At 20.6% G+C, this 20,035-nt stretch overlaps 9 protein-coding genes across 9 annotated transcripts in view; 4 read left to right on the forward strand and 5 right to left on the reverse strand.

Annotated features, from left to right (window-relative positions):
* Positions 1-370: 370 nt before the first annotated feature.
* On the forward strand, positions 371-1,055 carry DDB_G0282681 (hypothetical protein; the record flags this gene model as incomplete). Its single annotated transcript, XM_635106.1, has 2 exons — positions 371-766; positions 855-1,055. The coding sequence occupies 2 exons, from the start codon at positions 371-373 to the stop codon at positions 1,053-1,055; spliced, it is 597 nt and encodes a 198-aa protein (XP_640198.1).
* Positions 1,056-3,445: 2,390 nt separating this feature from the next.
* On the forward strand, positions 3,446-7,829 carry gbpD (RasGEF domain-containing protein; the record flags this gene model as incomplete). The annotated part of the gene is made up of 5 exons (XM_635107.1): positions 3,446-3,590; positions 3,701-3,860; positions 3,964-4,210; positions 4,291-5,112; positions 5,265-7,829. 5 exons carry the CDS (start codon positions 3,446-3,448, stop codon positions 7,827-7,829), a joined length of 3,939 nt encoding a protein of 1,312 aa, XP_640199.1.
* Positions 7,830-8,481: 652 nt separating this feature from the next.
* DDB_G0282683 (cytochrome b5 domain-containing protein) lies at positions 8,482-8,934 on the forward strand (the record flags this gene model as incomplete). Its single annotated transcript, XM_635108.1, has 1 exon — positions 8,482-8,934. The coding sequence occupies one exon, from the start codon at positions 8,482-8,484 to the stop codon at positions 8,932-8,934; it is 453 nt and encodes a 150-aa protein (XP_640200.1).
* A 227-nt stretch (positions 8,935-9,161) lies between these two features.
* Positions 9,162-10,382, reverse strand: rcl1 (RNA 3'-terminal phosphate cyclase family protein; the record flags this gene model as incomplete). Its single annotated transcript, XM_635109.2, has 2 exons — positions 9,162-9,908; positions 10,014-10,382. 2 exons carry the CDS (start codon positions 10,380-10,382, stop codon positions 9,162-9,164), a joined length of 1,116 nt encoding a protein of 371 aa, XP_640201.2.
* Positions 10,383-10,956: 574 nt separating this feature from the next.
* On the reverse strand, positions 10,957-12,537 carry DDB_G0282685 (hypothetical protein; the record flags this gene model as incomplete). Its single annotated transcript, XM_635110.1, has 4 exons — positions 10,957-11,702; positions 11,834-12,008; positions 12,107-12,318; positions 12,438-12,537. 4 exons carry the CDS (start codon positions 12,535-12,537, stop codon positions 10,957-10,959), a joined length of 1,233 nt encoding a protein of 410 aa, XP_640202.1.
* A 67-nt stretch (positions 12,538-12,604) lies between these two features.
* DDB_G0282687 (hypothetical protein) lies at positions 12,605-12,998 on the reverse strand (the record flags this gene model as incomplete). Its single annotated transcript, XM_635111.1, has 3 exons — positions 12,605-12,694; positions 12,783-12,868; positions 12,980-12,998. 3 exons carry the CDS (start codon positions 12,996-12,998, stop codon positions 12,605-12,607), a joined length of 195 nt encoding a protein of 64 aa, XP_640203.1.
* Positions 12,999-13,524: 526 nt separating this feature from the next.
* Positions 13,525-16,255, reverse strand: DDB_G0282689 (hypothetical protein; the record flags this gene model as incomplete). Its single annotated transcript, XM_635112.1, has 4 exons — positions 13,525-13,664; positions 13,845-14,280; positions 14,348-15,596; positions 15,684-16,255. The coding sequence occupies 4 exons, from the start codon at positions 16,253-16,255 to the stop codon at positions 13,525-13,527; spliced, it is 2,397 nt and encodes a 798-aa protein (XP_640204.1).
* A 717-nt stretch (positions 16,256-16,972) lies between these two features.
* pksB (short-chain dehydrogenase/reductase family protein) lies at positions 16,973-17,947 on the forward strand (the record flags this gene model as incomplete). Its single annotated transcript, XM_635113.1, has 3 exons — positions 16,973-17,007; positions 17,089-17,155; positions 17,267-17,947. 3 exons carry the CDS (start codon positions 16,973-16,975, stop codon positions 17,945-17,947), a joined length of 783 nt encoding a protein of 260 aa, XP_640205.1.
* A 60-nt stretch (positions 17,948-18,007) lies between these two features.
* Positions 18,008-20,035, reverse strand: part of DDB_G0282805 (hypothetical protein) — a gene marked incomplete at both ends in the record, with an annotated part of 2,852 nt that continues 824 nt past the window's right edge. The window contains one exon of the mRNA XM_635114.1: positions 18,008-19,880. Within this exon, the coding sequence (XP_640206.1) occupies positions 18,008-19,880 (1,873 nt within the window). The remainder of the gene's footprint in view (positions 19,881-20,035) is intronic.

Raw genomic sequence — 20,035 nt, forward strand, 5'->3', positions numbered from 1 at the left:
AAAAAATGTGGGGTTTTTTTTTTATTGTTTTAGATTTTATTTTTTAAATAATTTGTTTTTAGTGTGTCATTTGTTGTTAAAAAACTTAATCTTCTTATGGAATCTACCATCTAAATACTCTTAAAGTTAAAATTTTTTATAATCTTAAAAAGAAAAGGTATGATAAATTTAAATTTTAATTTTTTCATGTTATAATATCTTTTTTTTTTTTTTAATTTTGGATTATTTAAGGATTATTTCTGTTTTATTTTAAAAAATATAAAAAAAAAAATAAAAAAATAATAATTATAATTTTATAGTTGATTATATTTAGAAAAATATTTATATATATATAAATATATATAATAATTTTAAATTAAACTAATATAAAATGAAAAAAAATTTAAATAATCTAACAAAAAAAAAATTATTTCAATTAAATAATTATAATAATAATTCAAAGAAAATTGAATTTAATAATATAAATATTCAAGAATTTAATAATGGATGTAGAAAAATTATAATAAATAGAGATGAAAATTCAAATTCTATAAATTCAGAAATTTCAACAAATTTTTTATTAAATAAATTAAATGAATATAAAGAAGATAAAGAAAGTAAATTTATAATTCTATGTGGTGATAATAATTTACCAAATTCAAATTCATTATTAAATCAAAATTCTAATAAACCAATTATATCATTTGTAAATGAAATTACTATGGGTTTAACTTTACATTGTAGTCATAGAATTGTTGGTGATAATGCAATTTGGTCAATTCCAAAAGTAAGCTATTATTATTATTATTATAATTTTAATATTTTAAAAATTAATTTTAAAATTTTACAAAAAAAAAAAAAAAAAAAAAAAAAAGACTAACGAATTATTTTTTTCAGATTTGGGAACAAGTCATTTCCTTTCAAGACTCGGTTCAGTTGGATTATATTTAGGAATAGTTAGAAAAAATATTAGGACAACAGATTTAATTAAAACTAATATTGCAAATAATTATATCCCAAATGAATTATTTGATAAAGCAATGTGTGAATTGTGTTTTAGTCCAATGAATAAATGATGATGAAATTGATTTTACAATAAAGAAGTATAAAAAAGAGTTAATTATTGATAGAGAGTCGTCGCATTTGGTGAAATACAGGGATATAATCGATAGATGTTTTAATAGAAATTTTAAATCAGTTCAAGAGATCATTAATCATTTAAAGAATGAAATACTTTTTGATGATATTCCACACGAAAAACAATGGGCCATAAATACATTGTCAATATTGGAAAACTCATGTCAATCTTCAGTTTCTGTTTCATTTGAAAATATTCAACGTTCATTATATTTAAATATAAATGAAATTTTTGAAAATGAAAATAGAATTATTTCGAAAACAATTGGAAAAAAATGACTTTCCTAAATTGTTAACAATCCATAAATCTCAAAAACCAATTTTCTCTCCCTCTTCAATTAATGAAATAAGTCAAACTATAAAGTTTCCTTTTTTTTTTTTTGTATTTCTTTAAAAGATAAAAAAAAAAAAAAAAAAAATAAATAATCAATAATTCCAGGTTTTTTTTTTTTATTTATTTTATATTTAATATTTCCAAAAATAGAAAAATAGAAAAAATAAAAAATAATTTTATGGAAATAAAACAATTCTCAAATTTTTATTATTATTATTTTATTATTAATATTTGTACACAATATTGGAAATGATTAACTTTGAAATTTATTTTCAGGCAACTGATAAAATTTTTAAAAGAAAAAATCAATTGTTCAATGAAAATCAAAAAAAACAAAAAAAAAAAATAAAAATAAAAATAATAAATATCTTTTTTTTTTTTTTTTTTTTTTTTTTTTTTTTTTTTTAATTGTTTAAAAAGATATTAGAAAAAGACATGCAAATAATAAATAAATTTTTTTTTTTAAAACAAAAAAAAAAAAAAAAAAAAAAAAAAAACATTTTTGTGTCATATGATCAAAATTCCTTAATATTGAAAAAAAAAACACTTTTTGTTAGATCTTTTGGCGATCGTTAATTTTTTTTAAATTCTATTTTTTTATTTTTTTTTTAACTCATCGATTGAGCCACCGTGATTACTTTGAGATATTTTTTAATTTCACACAAAGTTTTGTTTTTTTTTTTATTTTTTATTTTTTATTTTTCATTTTTTATTATGGTTATTAATTTTGTTTTTTTTTTTTTTTTTTTTTTTTTTTTTTTTATTATTTTTTTATTGTACCCACACCATTCTATAATATATTATATATTTATTTTTAAAATTTTTCATTTTCTTGAAAAATAAAATTAAAAAAAAAAATAAAAATAATTTTTAAAAAAAAAAAAATACAGCTATAATATTTTTATAATCACTAATATATTTATAAATAGCATCTTGATCAATTTTTTTTAAATAAAATAAAAAAAATATTTTCACCTTATGTATGTGTTCTAAAAATAACTAAAAAAAAAAATAAAATAAAATAAAAAAAAATAATAGTAGAAAAAATGGTTTTTATTTTTTTTTTTTATTTTATTTTTTTTTTTTTTTATTTATTTTTTTTTTTTTCGCACCCGAATTATTTTAAACGTTTAAAAATTTTTTTTTTATTTTATTTGAAAAAAAAAAAAAAAAAAAAAAAAAAAAAAAAAAAAAAGAAATTTTTAAACGTGTAATAATAAAAAAAGATTTTTCTTTTTTCTCAATAAATTAAATAACATAAACCAATAATTTTCATATCACAAAAGGTAGTAATAATAATAATAAAAAAAAAATATACAACAAAAAATATCAAAATTATATTATTAGTAATATTACTGTCAATAGCAATAATAATAATAATAACAACAATAGTTGTAAGAGTAATAATAAAAATAATTATAATTATAATAATGATAATAATGATAATAACAATAGCAGCACAGCAACAGCAAAGAAAAATAACAAAGAGAATTTAAATCCTCCTAACATATATCATCATCTTTATCGACTAAGGTGGGAGGGGGATTAATTTTTAATCAAATAAATAAATCTCTACAATCCATACCCCAACCATCATAATCATAATAAAATACTCACAAAATTATTCACACACACACACACACAGCAGTAACAAACTAACATACATACACTCACACACACAACACTCCCACACACAACACTCCCACACATTAACACACACACAAAATTTAAAATATTTTTTTTTATTTTTTTCTATTTTTTATTTTTTTTTTTTAAAAATAAAAAAAAAAAAAAAAAAAAAAAACCATAACAATATATTAACACAAAATAAAAAAAAAAAAAAAAAAAATATACATATAATATATATAACATATAATAGAATAAAATATTTTAGAAACTATAAACTTTAATTTAACCAATCAAAACCAAAAAGGTTTACAACAATAGCAATAGCGCTAAAAAACCAAATAGTTTTATAATCAATCAATTATCAAAATGACAGATTACCCATTCTATAAACCAGATGATGAAACCAATATAATATATAATATAAATATAAATAAAAAAGAAGGATTTAGTGCGATTAAATCTTGTTCATTAGCAAAATTAATAGAGAAATTAACATCAACAAAACAACTTCGTATGTTTCTTTAAAAAACAAAAAAAAAAAAAAAAAAAAAAAAATAGATGTATGACTAATTAATTATTTTTTATATATATACATTGGTTTTTTTTTTTAAATTATTTTAGACACATATTTTTCATCAGCTTTTTTTTTAACATATAGAGATTTTACAACCCCACTAGAGATTATTAATCTTTTAATTAGTAGATATACAGGACCACCACCTGATTCAAGTAAAGATTCTTTAAGATTATTTGAAATTGAAGTTGATATTGTTCAAGCAAAGTAAGTTTTTTTTTTTTTTTTTTTTATTATTAATTATTTTTAAAAACCAATTTTAATAATATTTTTTTTTTATTTTTTTTTTATTTTTTTTTTTTAAAAATAGTGTTTTAAGTATATTTAGGACACTTATTGGAACATTAATACAAGTAGATTTCGATACACCAAAATTATCAAGTTCAATTATAGAATTTTTCAATTCGTTACCAGAAAGTGTAAAAAATGAACTCTTTTTAGAATTTTTTAAAGCAAAGAAAATGGCAAGACCACCCGGATCAATTCCCAAACCTGTAAATAGTAATATAATATCATCAGCCGCTTCAACAATGCGTTTTTCATATTCTGTTAGTCCAGTTTGTATCCCAATATTAATAATTTATTTAAATTTTTTTATTTATTATTAATTTTTTTTTTTTTTTTAATACAATCACAGAAAACACAATCACCAAATTCTACAAATAATGTTTTATCAGGCTTATTATCAAATAATGGTAGTAATACAATGAATGGTATAAATGGTACAAGTAATAATAATGTAAATAGTAATAATAACAATAATAATGGAACAACAAATATTAGTTCACCAAATTTTGATCCAAGTAGATCATCGATGAAAATGGGTAAAGGTATAATGAAATTACTTCAATCTAATATAGCTAATTTTAATAATCAACAAAATGGAGGAGGAGGTGGTGGTAGTAATAATGGTACATCACCACAAAGTTCACCATCATCAACACTTTCAAGCACAAACTCATTATTCAATCAACAACCATCATTATCAATGTTAAATGATGATGGTTCTGTACAAAACAACAATAACAACAATAACAACAACAACAACAACAACAATGTAAATGAAATTTCAACAATAAATGTACAATTACCACCATCAACTCCACCAATTAATGGTATACCAGGTGAGAAAACTGCATTCTTACCAGAGGCAATCGCCAAAGAATTGACCATTATGGAATGGGAATTAATCACAGCTTTAAGTGTTAGTGATATTACCAGTAAAGAATGGAATAAATCTGTAAATATTCAAAATTTAACAACTTGGTTCAATAGAATTAGTTCATGGGTTTCAACTAAGATCATATCAAAAGAAACACCAGAAGAAAGAGCAATCATTATTGAAGCTTTTATTAATATAGCAAACTTTGCAAAAGAATTAAAAAATTATAATTGTGTTATGGAAATCTTAGGTAGTTTACATGGTTCTTCAATAAGTAGATTAAAATCAAGTTGGGCTGTATGTATATAATAGTCTTTTAAAATATATATATATATTTATTAAAATTAATAAAAAATAGTCTTTTAAAATATATATATATATATATATATATATATTTATTAAAATTAATTATTAATTTTTATTTTTATTTTTCAAATAATTATTTATAGTTATTATCACAAAAAACAAATGACATGTTTCAAATTTTAAATAATTTAATGACAACAGATGGTAATTTTAAAAATTATCGTAAAATTTTAACAACAGTATTACCAAATGAACCATGTATACCCTATTTGGGTTTATTTTTAACAGATTATACTTATTTGGATGAATCGAATCCATCATTATCAACCGATAGTAATTTGATAAATATTGATAGAATTTTTTTGATTAGTACTCGTGTTCAAGAGTTTTTTCAATTGTTTACAAATTGTAACTATACATTCATTTCAAATATGTCTGTACGTGATGCGATTTTAGGTGAAAAGGTTTGGGATGAAAATGAAATTTTTAGACTTTCAAAGATTAGAGAAGAGACATCATCATTACAATCATTAAAAGAATCAAATGGTATAGGTAATAGTAATAGTACAAGTGGAGGTAGTAGTAGTAGTTTAGTCAATAAAGATGGTAGTGGTGGTGGTGGTGGTAGTGGCGGTGGTGGTAGTGTTAATAGTAAAGGTGATGGTAAAGGTGATGGTAAAGATAATCGAGATGGTAGAGGTGATGGTAATAGTAATTGTGGTAATGGTAGTGGTATTAGTAGCAAAGATAAAGATTTACTATTATCATCATCATCATCAGCAGCATCACATACAGTTAGAAGAAAGAATTTTGTAACCAAATATCGTATGTCATTCACTGGTAACGATCCATTACCATCGGTTTCATCGACATTGTCCGAAAGAGAATGGAAGATCTTAACAACAAATTCTAAAACCATCATTTATCCAAGAGGTAAAACTGTATTAAGTGTGGGTGAAACCAATACCAATATTTATCGTGTAATCTCTGGTAGAGTAAAAGTTGAAACTTTGAAATCATTCAATTCATCCGATGCTGATTTAGGTGCAGGTGGTGGTGGAGGTGGCGATAATCGTGGCGAAGATAATAGTTTGATGGCAATTAAAGCAAGGAATCGTCTATCATTGAATTTACCTGCTCAGGATGATGGTTACTATGTTGAAGAGGGTGAAATATTTGGTCAAGAATCATTCCTCTACACTGATAGACCTATGCTTTCAAATATTATTGTCGATAGTGGAGAATGTGAATTAATGGAGATTGAAAAATCATTTGTATTACAATTATTTGCAAGTGAACACCAACTATCTGCAACTTTTTATAAATTTATTGGTGTAATTCAAGCTCAACTATTAAAATCAATTTATATCAATTTTACAAGTAATTATGGTAACGGTGGTAGTGGTGGTAGTGGTAGCAATGGCAATGGTGGTGGTAGTAGCAATGGTGCGGGTGGTGGTGGTTTAAGTAGTAGTGTTAGTATTGGTAATTTAAATTCACCAAATATCAATAGAATCGATTTTAAAAGAAGATCAACAATCTTTGAAACACCATCATCATTGGATATATTACGTGATGGTAATGATTCATCTTTTAGAACTAAATTTGGGTTATCACAAGATGAAGTTATCATTAAACGTTATCAATGTAAACATAATAATATGAATGGTACATTATATATCACAAAACATAATCTATGTTTTGAGGGTAAATTCCTTGGTATAAATAAAAATAAAACCATACCATTCGATCGAACCGATAAAATCTTAACAGTTGATAAAAATATTATGACTGTCACTACAAAAGAAAAAGTAAAGAAATTCACTTTTAAATCACATGATGATCTAAATGAAGGTTATGGTATTTCAGTTCAAATTTGGGCAAATCATTTAAATATTAATGTTAAACAACAATTACAATTACAACAACAACAATTACAACAACAACAACAACAACCATCCCAACAACCATCTCAACAACAATCTCAATCATCACAATTACAACAATCAGTTAGTGCATCATCAACAACACCACCTGTACCAAATTCACCAAAAGTTGGACGTGGTGAATCATTTAGTAATATTAAAGATTTACCATCAAAAGATGAATGGAATCAAATTCTTAAAGGTACAAAACCATTAACCTTTAAAAAAGGTGAAATTTTAATTTGTGAAGGTGTTGAATATCAAAAAATGTTTCAAATTGTCAAAGGTGAATGTTCAGTTGTTAAAAGTTTATTACCAACTCCATTGGATCAAAATATTTTTAATAATATTAATAATAATAATAATAATAATAATAATAATAATAATAATAATAATAATAATAATAACAATAATAATAATAATAATAATAATGGAAATAATAATAATAGTATATTTAAAAATAATTCATCAATTAGTAATACAAATAGTAATACATCGATTGATGGTGGAGTTGGTGGTGGTTTATCACCACAAACATTAGTTGATCCAAAAAATTCTGTTATTGTTTCAAAATTAACTCATGGAAGTATTTTTGGTGAAATGTCTTTCTTATTACCAGGTGGTAGCGCAACATCTTTGGTTGTCTCAAGTGATGAAGTCGAAGTATATATTATCGAAAGTTATTTCCTTCATATTCTATTAAAATCAAAACCTTATTTAGCAAGTAAATTTTATAAATATTTAGCCTGTGTACTTGAAACACGTGTCCGTAATTTAACTTAAAAAAAATTAAAAAAATAAAAAAAAATAAAAAATAATAATATGATAAAAATAATAATAATCAAAAATAATAATCAAAAATAATAATAATAATAATAATAATAATAATAATAATAATAATAATAATAATAATAATAATAATAATAATAATAATAATAATAATAATAATAATAATAATAAAAATAATAAAATAATAATAATATTTATTTATTTAAATGGTGTATAAAGAAAAAAAAAAAAATAAAAATAAAATTTTTAAAAAAAAAAAAAAAAAAATAAACCCCTGTTTTTTTTTTCAAATAATTATATTGGTAGCTGTTTTATTACCACAAATTAATTTCCGATTTTTAGATCATATTACTAAATAATTATTTATAATTATTTTAATTTTTAATTTTTTATTTTTTTATTTTTTTTAATTTTTTTTTTTAATTTTTTTCATTTTTTTTTTATAATTTTATTTTTTTTATTTTTTTTTCTTTTTTTCTTTTTTCTTTAATTGCCACCCCCTTTTTTAGAATTGGAATAAATAATAATAATAATAATAATAATAATAATTTATTCAATTTCATTTCAAACAAATAAATATCATTTTTAAAAAAAGAAAAAAAAATAAAAATAAAAAATAAAAAAAAAAAAATATAATTATATAAAAATGTTTGATTTTATTCCAGAAGAAGCAGTTTGGGCAATTTTAATTATTGTTATAATTTATCTTTTAAAAGTTATATTATCACCAGCAAAAGATTATGTTCCAACTAAAGTTGTACAAAAACCAGTTTACGAAAAAAGAGATTATTCATTAGAGGAAATTAAAGATTTTAAAGGAATTGATGAAACAAAACCAATTTTCATCGCAATTAAAGGTAAAATTTATGATGTAACTGCAAAGAAATCAACTTATGGTCCAGGTGGCTCATATCATTTATTTGCAGGAAATGATGCTACAGTCTGTTTGGCCAAAAGTTCATTCGAAGAATCTGACATTAATCAACCATGGACAAATCAATCATTAGATGATTTAACTGCAGATCAAAAAGATTCACTTAAAAATTGGATTGATTTCTTTAGTGAAAGATATACTTTAGTTGGAAATGTTAAAGAATAAAAGTTTTTAAAAATATATAAAAAAAAATAAATAAACAAATAAATAAATTGAATAATATATTTATAATTGTATATAATTCTAAAAAAAAAAAAAAAAATAATAAAAAAATAATAAAAAAAAAAAAATGGATTAAAAATAGTTTAAAAAGTGTATTTGTTTTTATTTTTTTTTTTGTTTTTTTATTTTTTTTTTTATTTGTTTTTTTATTTGTTTTATTATTATTATTTTTAAAATGTTGATCTTGCCATATTTTTATAACCAATACCTAAACAAGTGAATAAAACAGTTTTTGAATTTTGATCAGGTTCAATTTTAAAGGTAACACCAAAGAAATCACGTAATTGACGAATGAATTCAATTGTGTATGGAGTGATTTTACCTAATCTAACTTTTGAAATATCTTCTGGACATAAAACCATGAATAGTAATGCTAAACTTTGATTATGACTATCGATACAACCACCATTGAAAATCTCTTCTAAAAGTGCAAATGCAGTTCTTTCACCTAAATCTTCAGGTGTTTCAGAGGTTGATTTTTGTTTTTGTAATTGTTGTTCAGTTGTGGCAATACCAGTATTACTCATACATTCAGCTGATAAACAACAGCCAGTTGTAGTTTCAGCAACTAAAGTTAAACCGTAACCTGGTGATAAACCAGACTCGTTACCTTTATAATGATCACTTGAAATGTAAACATCTGGTGTATACTCTAATAATAATCCCTTTGCTTTATCTAAAACTCTATTTGAAAATTGTGGTGAGATACGTGTTGCATAAGCAATACCACGTATTCTACGAATTTTACCTTCATCTATTAATTGAATTGCCTTTAAATGTGGTACAATTGGACATTTAAAATTAACTGATCCACCACCATTTGGTGGTGCTCCACGTTTTATTATCTTTATTATTAACCCTTCTTCAATTCCAAATTTTCTAATAATTGGTAATGTTGTAGTTCTAATTGTATCAATCTTTTTAAAAAATAATATTAAAATAATATTAATATTTACATATTTTATATTATTTTTATTTTTATTTATTTATTATTTTTTTATTTTTAAAAAAATATACATTACTGTTAAATCTATATCATTATTTGTAATACCATTTAAAGTTATATCTAATGGTGCTTTTGCGAAAGGACCTAAACAAATTAAAGCTTCAACAAAATAACCAATACCTCTGACTGTACCACATTCATGAGTGATACCTTTACCACCGATGATAATACCTGGAATATATGTAATTTGTGTACCTGTTGAATTAATCTCTATCTTTGATCCATTTGTAATCTTATCTACTAAACGTAAGAATGATGCTTCATAATCTCTTAAACCTGGTTTCTCATCTTCATCTCTTATATTTGTAATTCTGATCGCTTTACCACTAAGTGTTGAACATATAATTCTTTGTCTAAAATGTGTTGATCCTTGAAATTTTAACATTTTTTTTTCTTTTTTTTTTTTAATATATATACATAAAAATAGTTGTAACTAAAAAAAAAAAAAAAAAATCAAAAAAAAAAAAAAAAAAAAAAAAAAACGAGCGACAATTTTTTTTTTTTTAAAATTTATTTTTTATTTATTTATTTATTTTTTTTTTTTACGAAAAAAAAACTATTTAAAGAAGGAAAATTGTGGAAAAGATTTTAAATAAAATTTAATAATAATTAAAAATTTTAATATATTTAATATTTAATATATTTATTTATATTTTTTATTTTTTTTTTTCTTCTTTTAATCCCTAAAAATAAAGTGGCAAAAGATTTAAGAAATTTTTACTAATAATACACCAATTCTTTTTACCATTTTTTTTATTTATATATTTTTAATGTTTTTTTTTTTTTTTTTTTCTTTGTATACAATTATAATTTCGCAAATCCTATTATAATATTTTTGTTTTTGTTTTTGTTTTTGTTTTTGTTTTTGTTTTTGTTTTTGTTTTTTTTTTTTTTTTTTTCAAAAAATCTTGTTTTTTTTTTTTTTTTTTTTTTTTTTTTTTTTTTAAAAAAAATCTTTTTTAACCATGAATATCGATAGTTACATCATCAGCACCAATCTTTTTCATTTCAATTGGATTATTATCAGTGGCACTACTATTTTTACTTGTACTTTCTTCAATACTACTTGCACCAAATGAACCAGAGTTATTTTCAGCAGATTTCATTGAAGAACCAGCATTTGAAGCACCTTGAGAACTTGCACCACCACTATTTGATTTTCTTCTCATTTGAGCAGCAACAGAAAGTGAAGATTTTTCATCAGTTGCCAATTCCAACATACGGAATTGGTAGAATGCTAAAATACCAGTTGCTAAAACGATTGGAATATGAACACCAAAATCAATGGCAACAGTATTATTCATTTTAAGTTCTGTATTTGTATGGAAAAATGGATGTGGATATTGAATAACGAATAGGAAAGTGATTGCAATTGATGAAAATATTGATACTTTTTTACCTGGACTTGGTGGTAAAAGTAAAATAGTTCTAAGTGCAATATAGGCAAATGTAAAACCCAATGCAAGAACTGCTGAATTTACAAGATGGAATGTAACAAAAAAGAATTTTTGATATGCAACATAAGTAGGTTCCAAAGGTTGATAATGGAATGCAACTGGTACTGCAATTGCAAAGAAAATAACACCAATCACTAATCCATGATAATTAAAGTTTTTATACCATTCTTGTTTTAATGGATCAACTTCTCTACCTTCTTTCATTTTTGATCTCATCATTGCAACTTCATACATTAATTTAATTAAATCTAAAAAATTATTAAAAAAAAAATTAAAAAAAAAATTAAAAATTAGTATATATATAATAATAATAATTAATTGATTAAAAAAGGAAAAAAAAAAAAAAAAAAAAAAAAAAAAAAAAAAAAAAATACTTTACCATATTGGAAATAACCAAGTACTACAGAACAAAAAGTAATTGTCCAATGAAAAGTTGTCTCCATTGTAATATAATCTCTAAGTGGATCATGACCAGTTGTTAAAATAAGGAAATGAGTTGTTGAATGTGGCCACCATTCCATACAAAAAAAACTAATTGTGCACCAGCACCATATCTAATTTTTAATTATTATTATTATTGTCATAACAATTAATATCCAAAAATAAAAATAAAATAAAAATAAAAAAAAAAAAAATAAAAAAAAATACATACCATTCTTTTTCTTAACATTGAATTTTTAATTTTAAATACACGGAATCCAACTGCAACAAAAAATGCTAAACCAACACCAAATAAACAAGTTTCAAAAATACTCAATATAATTAATGCTGCATTTTGACCTCTATTACGAACCATTTGCATCATACCTTGTTGTGTAAAAATTTGATCACTTTCATTTCTATAACTTTCTACATATGTTCTATCTATTAAATTTTTATTAATTTATTAATTTTTTATTTTTTTTTTATTTTTATTATTTTTATATTTTGATCAAAAAAAAAAAAAAAAAAAAAAAAAAAAAAAAAAAAAAAAAAACACTTACCTACAGAGAGTGCGATTGCCCAACCCACAAGAGTTAACAGAGCAATTTGAACTCTTAAATTCTTTAACCAATCAAATTTGGAATCAAATTGTAATCCCATTTTTTATTTTATTTTATTTTTATTTTTATTTTTATTTTTATTTTTATTTTTATTTTACTATTTATTTTTAGAATGCACACAGTATATTTCTGTGAAAAATAAAATTATAAAACTGAAAAAATATTGGTGTTTTTGTATTGGAAAATAAGAGAATGTTCTAAAAAAAAAAAAATAAAAAAATAAAAAAATAAAAAAATGGTATAAAAGAATTTTAAAAAAATAAAAAAAAAAAAAAAAAAACAAACAAGATATTTTTGAATATCTTTTGTGGAATAAAAAAGCAAAAAAAATATGTTGTGTTTTTTTTCCCAAATGAATTGTTTAATGCCAACTTTTTTTTTTTTTTTAAAAAAATAATATAAAAAATATAGAAAATAAAAAAAAAATTCGAAAAACTGGATATTTTTTAAAAAAATTAATTTTATTTTAAATTAATAATAACTGAAAATATGAGGACCCATTTTTTTATTTTTTTTTTTTATTTTTTTTTCCGATTCCAGATGATTTTTTTTTCAGACCTTAGTGATTGCTAAAAAATAAAAACTACCCCAACCTTACACCATAATATTTATTATTTATTTTTATATTTTTTTTTTTTTTGTTTAAAAATAAACTGGTAATTTAAATTGTTGAGGATTAAGAGAATGGATTATTATTGTTTATTGTTTCGTTTTTCGAAAAAAAAAAAAAAAAAAAAAAAACAATTACTTTTTTTTTTTTTTTTTTCAAATAAAAATGAATGGAAAATCCTAAAAATAGTTACTCTATTTCAGTATTAGAGTGATGAAAATAAAATACCACCAACTTTTGGAAAATTATGATCCATTATATAAAAGTTAATCAAATCAAATAAATAAATAAATAAATAAATAAATAAATAAATAAATAAATAAATAAATAAATAAATAAATAAATATATTTCTTTTTTATAGCTATTATTAATTAAATAGTAGTACGAATGTATTTTGTTTATTTAAAAATTTTATTTCATTTATTTAATTTTAATAAATTTAAAAGGTATTGTTTTTTGTCATCATTTGAATAAAATTTTGAAATACTTTCTTCTTTTTTATTTAAAAGATCTTTAATTTCGTTCCTAATACTATCGCTATTAGAATTTGGTAAATCTAATTAGAGAAAAAAATAAAAAATAATAAAAAAAAATAAAAAAAGAGTTGTTAGAAATATTATTATTATTATTATTATTATTATTATTATTATTGCTATTATTATTATTATTATTATTATTATTATTATTATTATTATTATTATTATTATTATTATTATTAAAATAAATAAAAACTTACTTGATAAAATATTTAAAGTTGAAGTTTTACCATTTAAATCATTTAAAATATTTGATAAAGATAAAGATGAATCTAACATTGATCTTATATTTTGTTCAGTTTGTTCAGGCATTGAATTTAAATTTGGATATAAAGAAATGTAAAGTTTTGCCAATTGATTTAAAATGTTACAAGTCAATTGAGCATGACCAATTTGATTATTTGAAAGGTTTAAACATTCTCTTAATTTATTTTTTGCCAATTCTGGTGAATTATATAAAAGTAATACACCTTCCAATAGTAATGTTGTACATCTCAATATTAATTGTGGATGATTTGAAAGTGGTGAAAGATAATCATTTACCAATACTGTTGCTCTATCAATTTGTCCACTATAAATATTTAAAAATATTAATCTTGTTATACATTGAATTTGTGTATCAAATCTAGTACATTTCTTTAATTTAAAAAGAATAAAGTAAGTATTACTTAAAAAAAAAATAATATTAATTATATATATTTACATTAATTGCAAAATTTAAATGATTTTTTGAATTTTGAAAATCACCAATTGATTGTAAGAAAATACTAGACATATAATGAATTGTTGATTCAGCACCATCAGTGAATAGTGTAGGATAAGTTTGAAAGATATCAACACAATTTTTAATTTGTTGAAAAGATTGATCCAATTCCATAGAGGTAATTTTAATATAAAAAATATTTTCATAAACCAAGAATTTCAAACGTACCAATGCTCTAGATTCTTTCATTTGTTGTGGTGTTGTATTTGCTTCAGATGAATTGTATATGAAATTTAATTGACTATCAATTAATTGTTGTGATTTCTCTAAACAATAAATCGCCCTTTCTTGTTCACCCAATGCTCTACTATGAATTGCACAAATTACATAACATACACATGATAAATATTGTGGTCCACATGTAAGATGAAATATTGGTATTGCTAAAATATCTTTTGGTTGTGGTAATTGTTGTGGTAATTGTTGTTGTTGTTGTTGTTGTTGTTGTTGTTGTTGTTGTTGTTGTTGTTGTTGTTGTTGTTGTTGTTGTTGTTGTTGTTGTTGTTTAGATTGTACAGTTGTCTTTGGTAAAGGTGAATTAATTGTATTTATATTTATATTTGTATTTATATAACCATCATTAAATAATTGTAAATAATTAAATAATTCTTGTAAATCAATTTGAAGATTTTGAATTTGTTGATCAATTGATTTAAATGAACCAATTCTAATTTGATAGATAATGTAAACTAAATTATTATAAACTTTTAATTGTTTAAATGATAGAATCGAATCTCTGATTTTAATAGGAGTTGAACGTGATTGTTGAATTATGGAATTTGTAGATTTAAAACCATCCATTAAATAATGAAAAAACTCTGGTATCTTATTAGCATCACTATTGAATTCTGAAACTTGTAAATTCATTTCATTCAATAATTTAAAACAATACTCTAACATTTCATTCAATGTACTATAATCAAAATGCATTATACTATAATGACATTTTATAGTTGTTAATAATACTAATAAAAATGGATTAGAATTTAATTTTTCATTTACAATTTGTATTGATTGATCTAAAGATTGATGTGATAATTTTAATTGATTATTATTATTATTTGTATTATTATTATTATTTGTATTACTATTATTATTATTATTAATAGTAGTGGTAGTAGTATTTGATTTTAAAACTATATATGATTCTTTAATTAAAAAATATAACATCCATTCATTACTATTTAATCTATATATATATATATTTAAAATTATTAATAATTGAAATTATGTATATATATAAATAATAATTATTATTATTATATATAATACATACAATTTTGCATATCTTTTTGATTTTTTAATTTCTTGTTTTACTAAATTTGTAGCACCACCATTATAAAAGATTTCAATTAAAAAGAAAGATATTTTACATAACAATTCTAAAGAATTGGTTGATTGTTGATCGGCAGATAATAATAATGCAGATTTTTCAAGATTGTATCTGGCATCATTAAAATTATGAGTATATTGAAATAATAATTCTGCTATTTTAATTCTTGTTATGGCTTCTTCTAATGAGGTTAATCTAAACTTTATAATTTCTTTACTATATTTTCTATTAAATCTATTTTTAACTTTTTGATTTATTTCTTCTTGATTCTTTACACTATTATGTAATATTTGGTAATCAATATCACCTCCATTACCATTACCATTATTATTACTAATTCCAAAACTATCATTTTCACTATCTTCTCTAAATCTAATTAATGATTCTAAACATTTAATTGCATTTAAAATTTCACCACTTGATACTAACTGTTCTGATGTTACCCACATAAAATGAATTATAATTTTATTATTATCTTGTTCATTCATTGGTATTATATCTTCTCTATTATTCATTTTTACCAATCACTGTTTATGTGTGAGAAATATAAAAATAATTAAAAAAAAAAAAAAAAAAAAAAAAAAAAAAAAAAAATAAAAATCATTGAAAAAAAAAAAAAAAAAAAAAAAAAAAAAAAAAAAAATTAAATATTTCTTAGAAAAAAAAAAAGTTAAAATCAAGAAAATAATCTTGTAACTTAATAATTTTAAAAAAATAAAATTATGTTCTTATTTTATTTATTGATATAAACATTGACTCCCTAAAAAAAAAAAAAAAAAAAAAAAAAATTTTCACTCTCAAAAATTATTTAATTTTATTTAATAGATATCCAAGAATGTTAATTATGATAAAATCTATTTTTTTTTGTAAATACACTTTTTATTTTATCCATTTTTTTTAATAAATATTTTAATTTAATTGTCAATAAATCTTAAAATTAAAAAATAAATAATAATTTATGACTAATCAAATTATTTTTTTTTTATTCCCGAATAACTAGATATTTTTTCTTCCACAATTGTGACTCAATTTTTCACAGAAAGGTGTCTTTTTTTCAAAGCAAAACACACACCAAATTAATTATTTATTTTTTTATTTTTTTTATTTTTTTTTTATTTTTTTTATTTTCACTTTTTTAATTTTTTATTTTTTTATTTTCATTTTTTTTATTTTTTTTTTTTTTATTTTTCTATTTTAGTTGATAAATCATTTATAAATCCAATTAAAAAAAAATGTTTAGAAAAATCTCAAACAAAATTGTTTTAATGTAAATATTTTAAATTAAACAAATATTTAATGTTTGAAAATTATTATTATTAAATATTTATTTATTTATTTATATATTTAGTACTGGTGCATCATCAGGTATTGGTGAATCATGTGCAAAAATATTCCATCAAAATGGTAACCATATTGTAAGCATATATATATATATATATAAATAATTATTCAATATTGTTAAATTTATAATAATAATTATATATTTATATTTTTTTTTTATTTTTTTTATTTTTTTTAATTTTTAGATTTTATGTGGTAGAAGAGTTGATAGATTAAATAAATTAAGAGATCAATTAATTGCAAACAATTCAGGTGGTAAAGTTTTAGCATGTCAAGTTGATGTATCATCAATGGAATCAATTGATAAAATGATTAATGAATTACCAGAAGATATGAAATCAATTGATATTTTAATTAATAATGCAGGATTATCGTTAGGTATGGATTCAGTTTCAGAGATTGATGCAAAAAATGATTTAGATTCTGTAATTGATACAAATGTTAAAGGTGTATTCCGTGTAACTAGAAAGATATTACCAAATATGATTCAAAGAAACTCTGGTTACATTTTCAATGTTAGTAGTATTGCAGGCTCAATGTTTTACCCAAATGGTAGTATTTACTGTGCCTCGAAAGCTGCTGTAAATGCATTCTCAGATGTACTTAGAAAAGAAGTTGTTAGTACTAAAATTCGTGTAACTAATGTTTGTCCAGGTCTAGTGGAAACTGAATTTAGTCTTGTACGTTTCAATGGTGATGCTGATAAAGCAAAAAAACCATACAATGGTATCGTAGCATTAACACCTGACGATATTGCTGATAACATCTATTATTGTGCCTCTAGACCTGACCATGTACAAATTACAACAATTGAAACAATGGCAAATAATCAAGCATCAACTAGAGATATTTATAGAGAACAATAAATAAATAAATAAATAAAAAATTGGGTAATTTAAAAAATATTTTTATTTTTATTTTTATTTTTATTCAAATTTTGATAAAAATTTTAAATTAATAAATTTCTTCAATATTAAATTTGAAGTTAACAAATTTTGAAAACTTTCTTTAAAAATTGAGAATTCAAAATTTAAATCATTATTATATTTACTTGAATTTTCGATATTTTCAAAAACTATTAATTTTAATGAACAACTACTACTATGATAGTTGTTTAAAAATGTATTAAATATATTTAAATATCTTTTTTGACTATCATCATCACAATCATTAATAAAACTAAACGTTATATATAATTTCTTAATATTTGAATTTTCAATACAATGACAAAGAAAACATTCTAAACTAGAAATTGTAAAATAAAGTGAATTTATATTTGGTATATCTAATAATGATGATAATATATTATTATTATTATTGTTATTATTGTTATTATTATTATTATTATTATTATTATTATTATTATTATTATTATTATTATTATTATTATTATTATTATTATTATTATTATTATTATTATTATTATTATTATTATTATTATTATTATTATTATTATTATTATTACTATTTATAATTTCAAATAAATCCAAACCCAATGTATTTAAAGATTTATTTAAACCAATTACTTGAAGTAGTGAAGATAAATCATTTTTATCATATCTATCTTGTTTTAAAATAAAATCTTCAAAACCTCTAATTATTAATCTTTTAATTGTAGTATTTGTTTGAATTGATCCTTTATAAAGTGAATTTGTAATTAATTGACATATAGTTTTATTATTAATACTTGCTGTACAATGTATACTATCATTAATACCACCACCACAATCACTACTACTACTAGCACCACCATCACCACCATCACCATTACCACTACTATTACTATTATTATTATTATTATTATTATTATTATTATAAAATTTATTCTCAATATTATTAATTATTAATGGATTTTGATTATTATTATTATTATTATCATCATCATCATCAAAAATATCTAATCTAATGGTTAATGATTTTAAATTATTAAATCTAATTGATTTCTCTATTAAATCCCATGGTGTTATATAATATTTTTGAAATTTTATTGATTTTATTGATTTACAATTTAATATTTTATTTAGTTTACCTAAATAATTACTAAAATGAATATTATCACCAATATAAACTTTACTAGGTTTATACATTGTTAAATAGTTGAAAGAGTATTCATTCTCATAGTAATCTTCATCTATAGAGTATGGATTACGATGACCCCAAAACATTCTTAATCTTTTCACTTTAAAAAATCCATTACAACTATAATCATAATTAATATTTGATACTTGTTCAACTGGTTCTAATATTGTTACTTTTTTTAATTGTTTACAATATTTTAATAAAATATCTTTAATTTCTTGATTTGTTAATTTATTAAATTTAATTTTATTATCTATTGTTATTGTATTTGAAGTAGTATTACTGATTTCATTATTACAATCTTCATCTTCTTTTTCTTTTAATTTTAGTACTTTAATTCTTTCAATTTCTTTATATTGAATTAATTTATATTTATATGATGGCTCTTCTTCTTCTTCATTATTGTTATTATTATTATTTTTATTAATATATTCTAAAAATTGATTTATTGTTAATTTAAAATTATATCTATTTAGATAATGTGATGATAATATATTTTGAAACCTTTTGAATGATGCTTTTGATAATAATGAATACTCTATTAAACTTTTAAAATCTCCATTATGTGCTAAATAGATTGCAATCTCTTTAAATATAAGACCATTTAATAATTTAGTTGTAGTAGTAGTGGTGGTGGCCAAAGGTGTAGATGATGATTTTATTATAGTTGGTGTATAAATAATTGATGTCATTAGATAATTGTTATTATTATTATTATTACTAGTTATTATTATTATTATTATTATTACTAGTATTATGTATTCAATTTTAATTTTTTGTTTTATTTTTTCTTTTTTTTTTTTTTTATTATGTTTTATTTTATTTTATTTTTTTTCATTTTTTTTTTTATTTTTTTTTTTTCATTATTTGAAAAA

Source organism: Dictyostelium discoideum (genome assembly GCF_000004695.1).
Source record: "Dictyostelium discoideum AX4 chromosome 3 chromosome, whole genome shotgun sequence".
NCBI lineage: Eukaryota > Evosea > Eumycetozoa > Dictyosteliales > Dictyosteliaceae > Dictyostelium > Dictyostelium discoideum.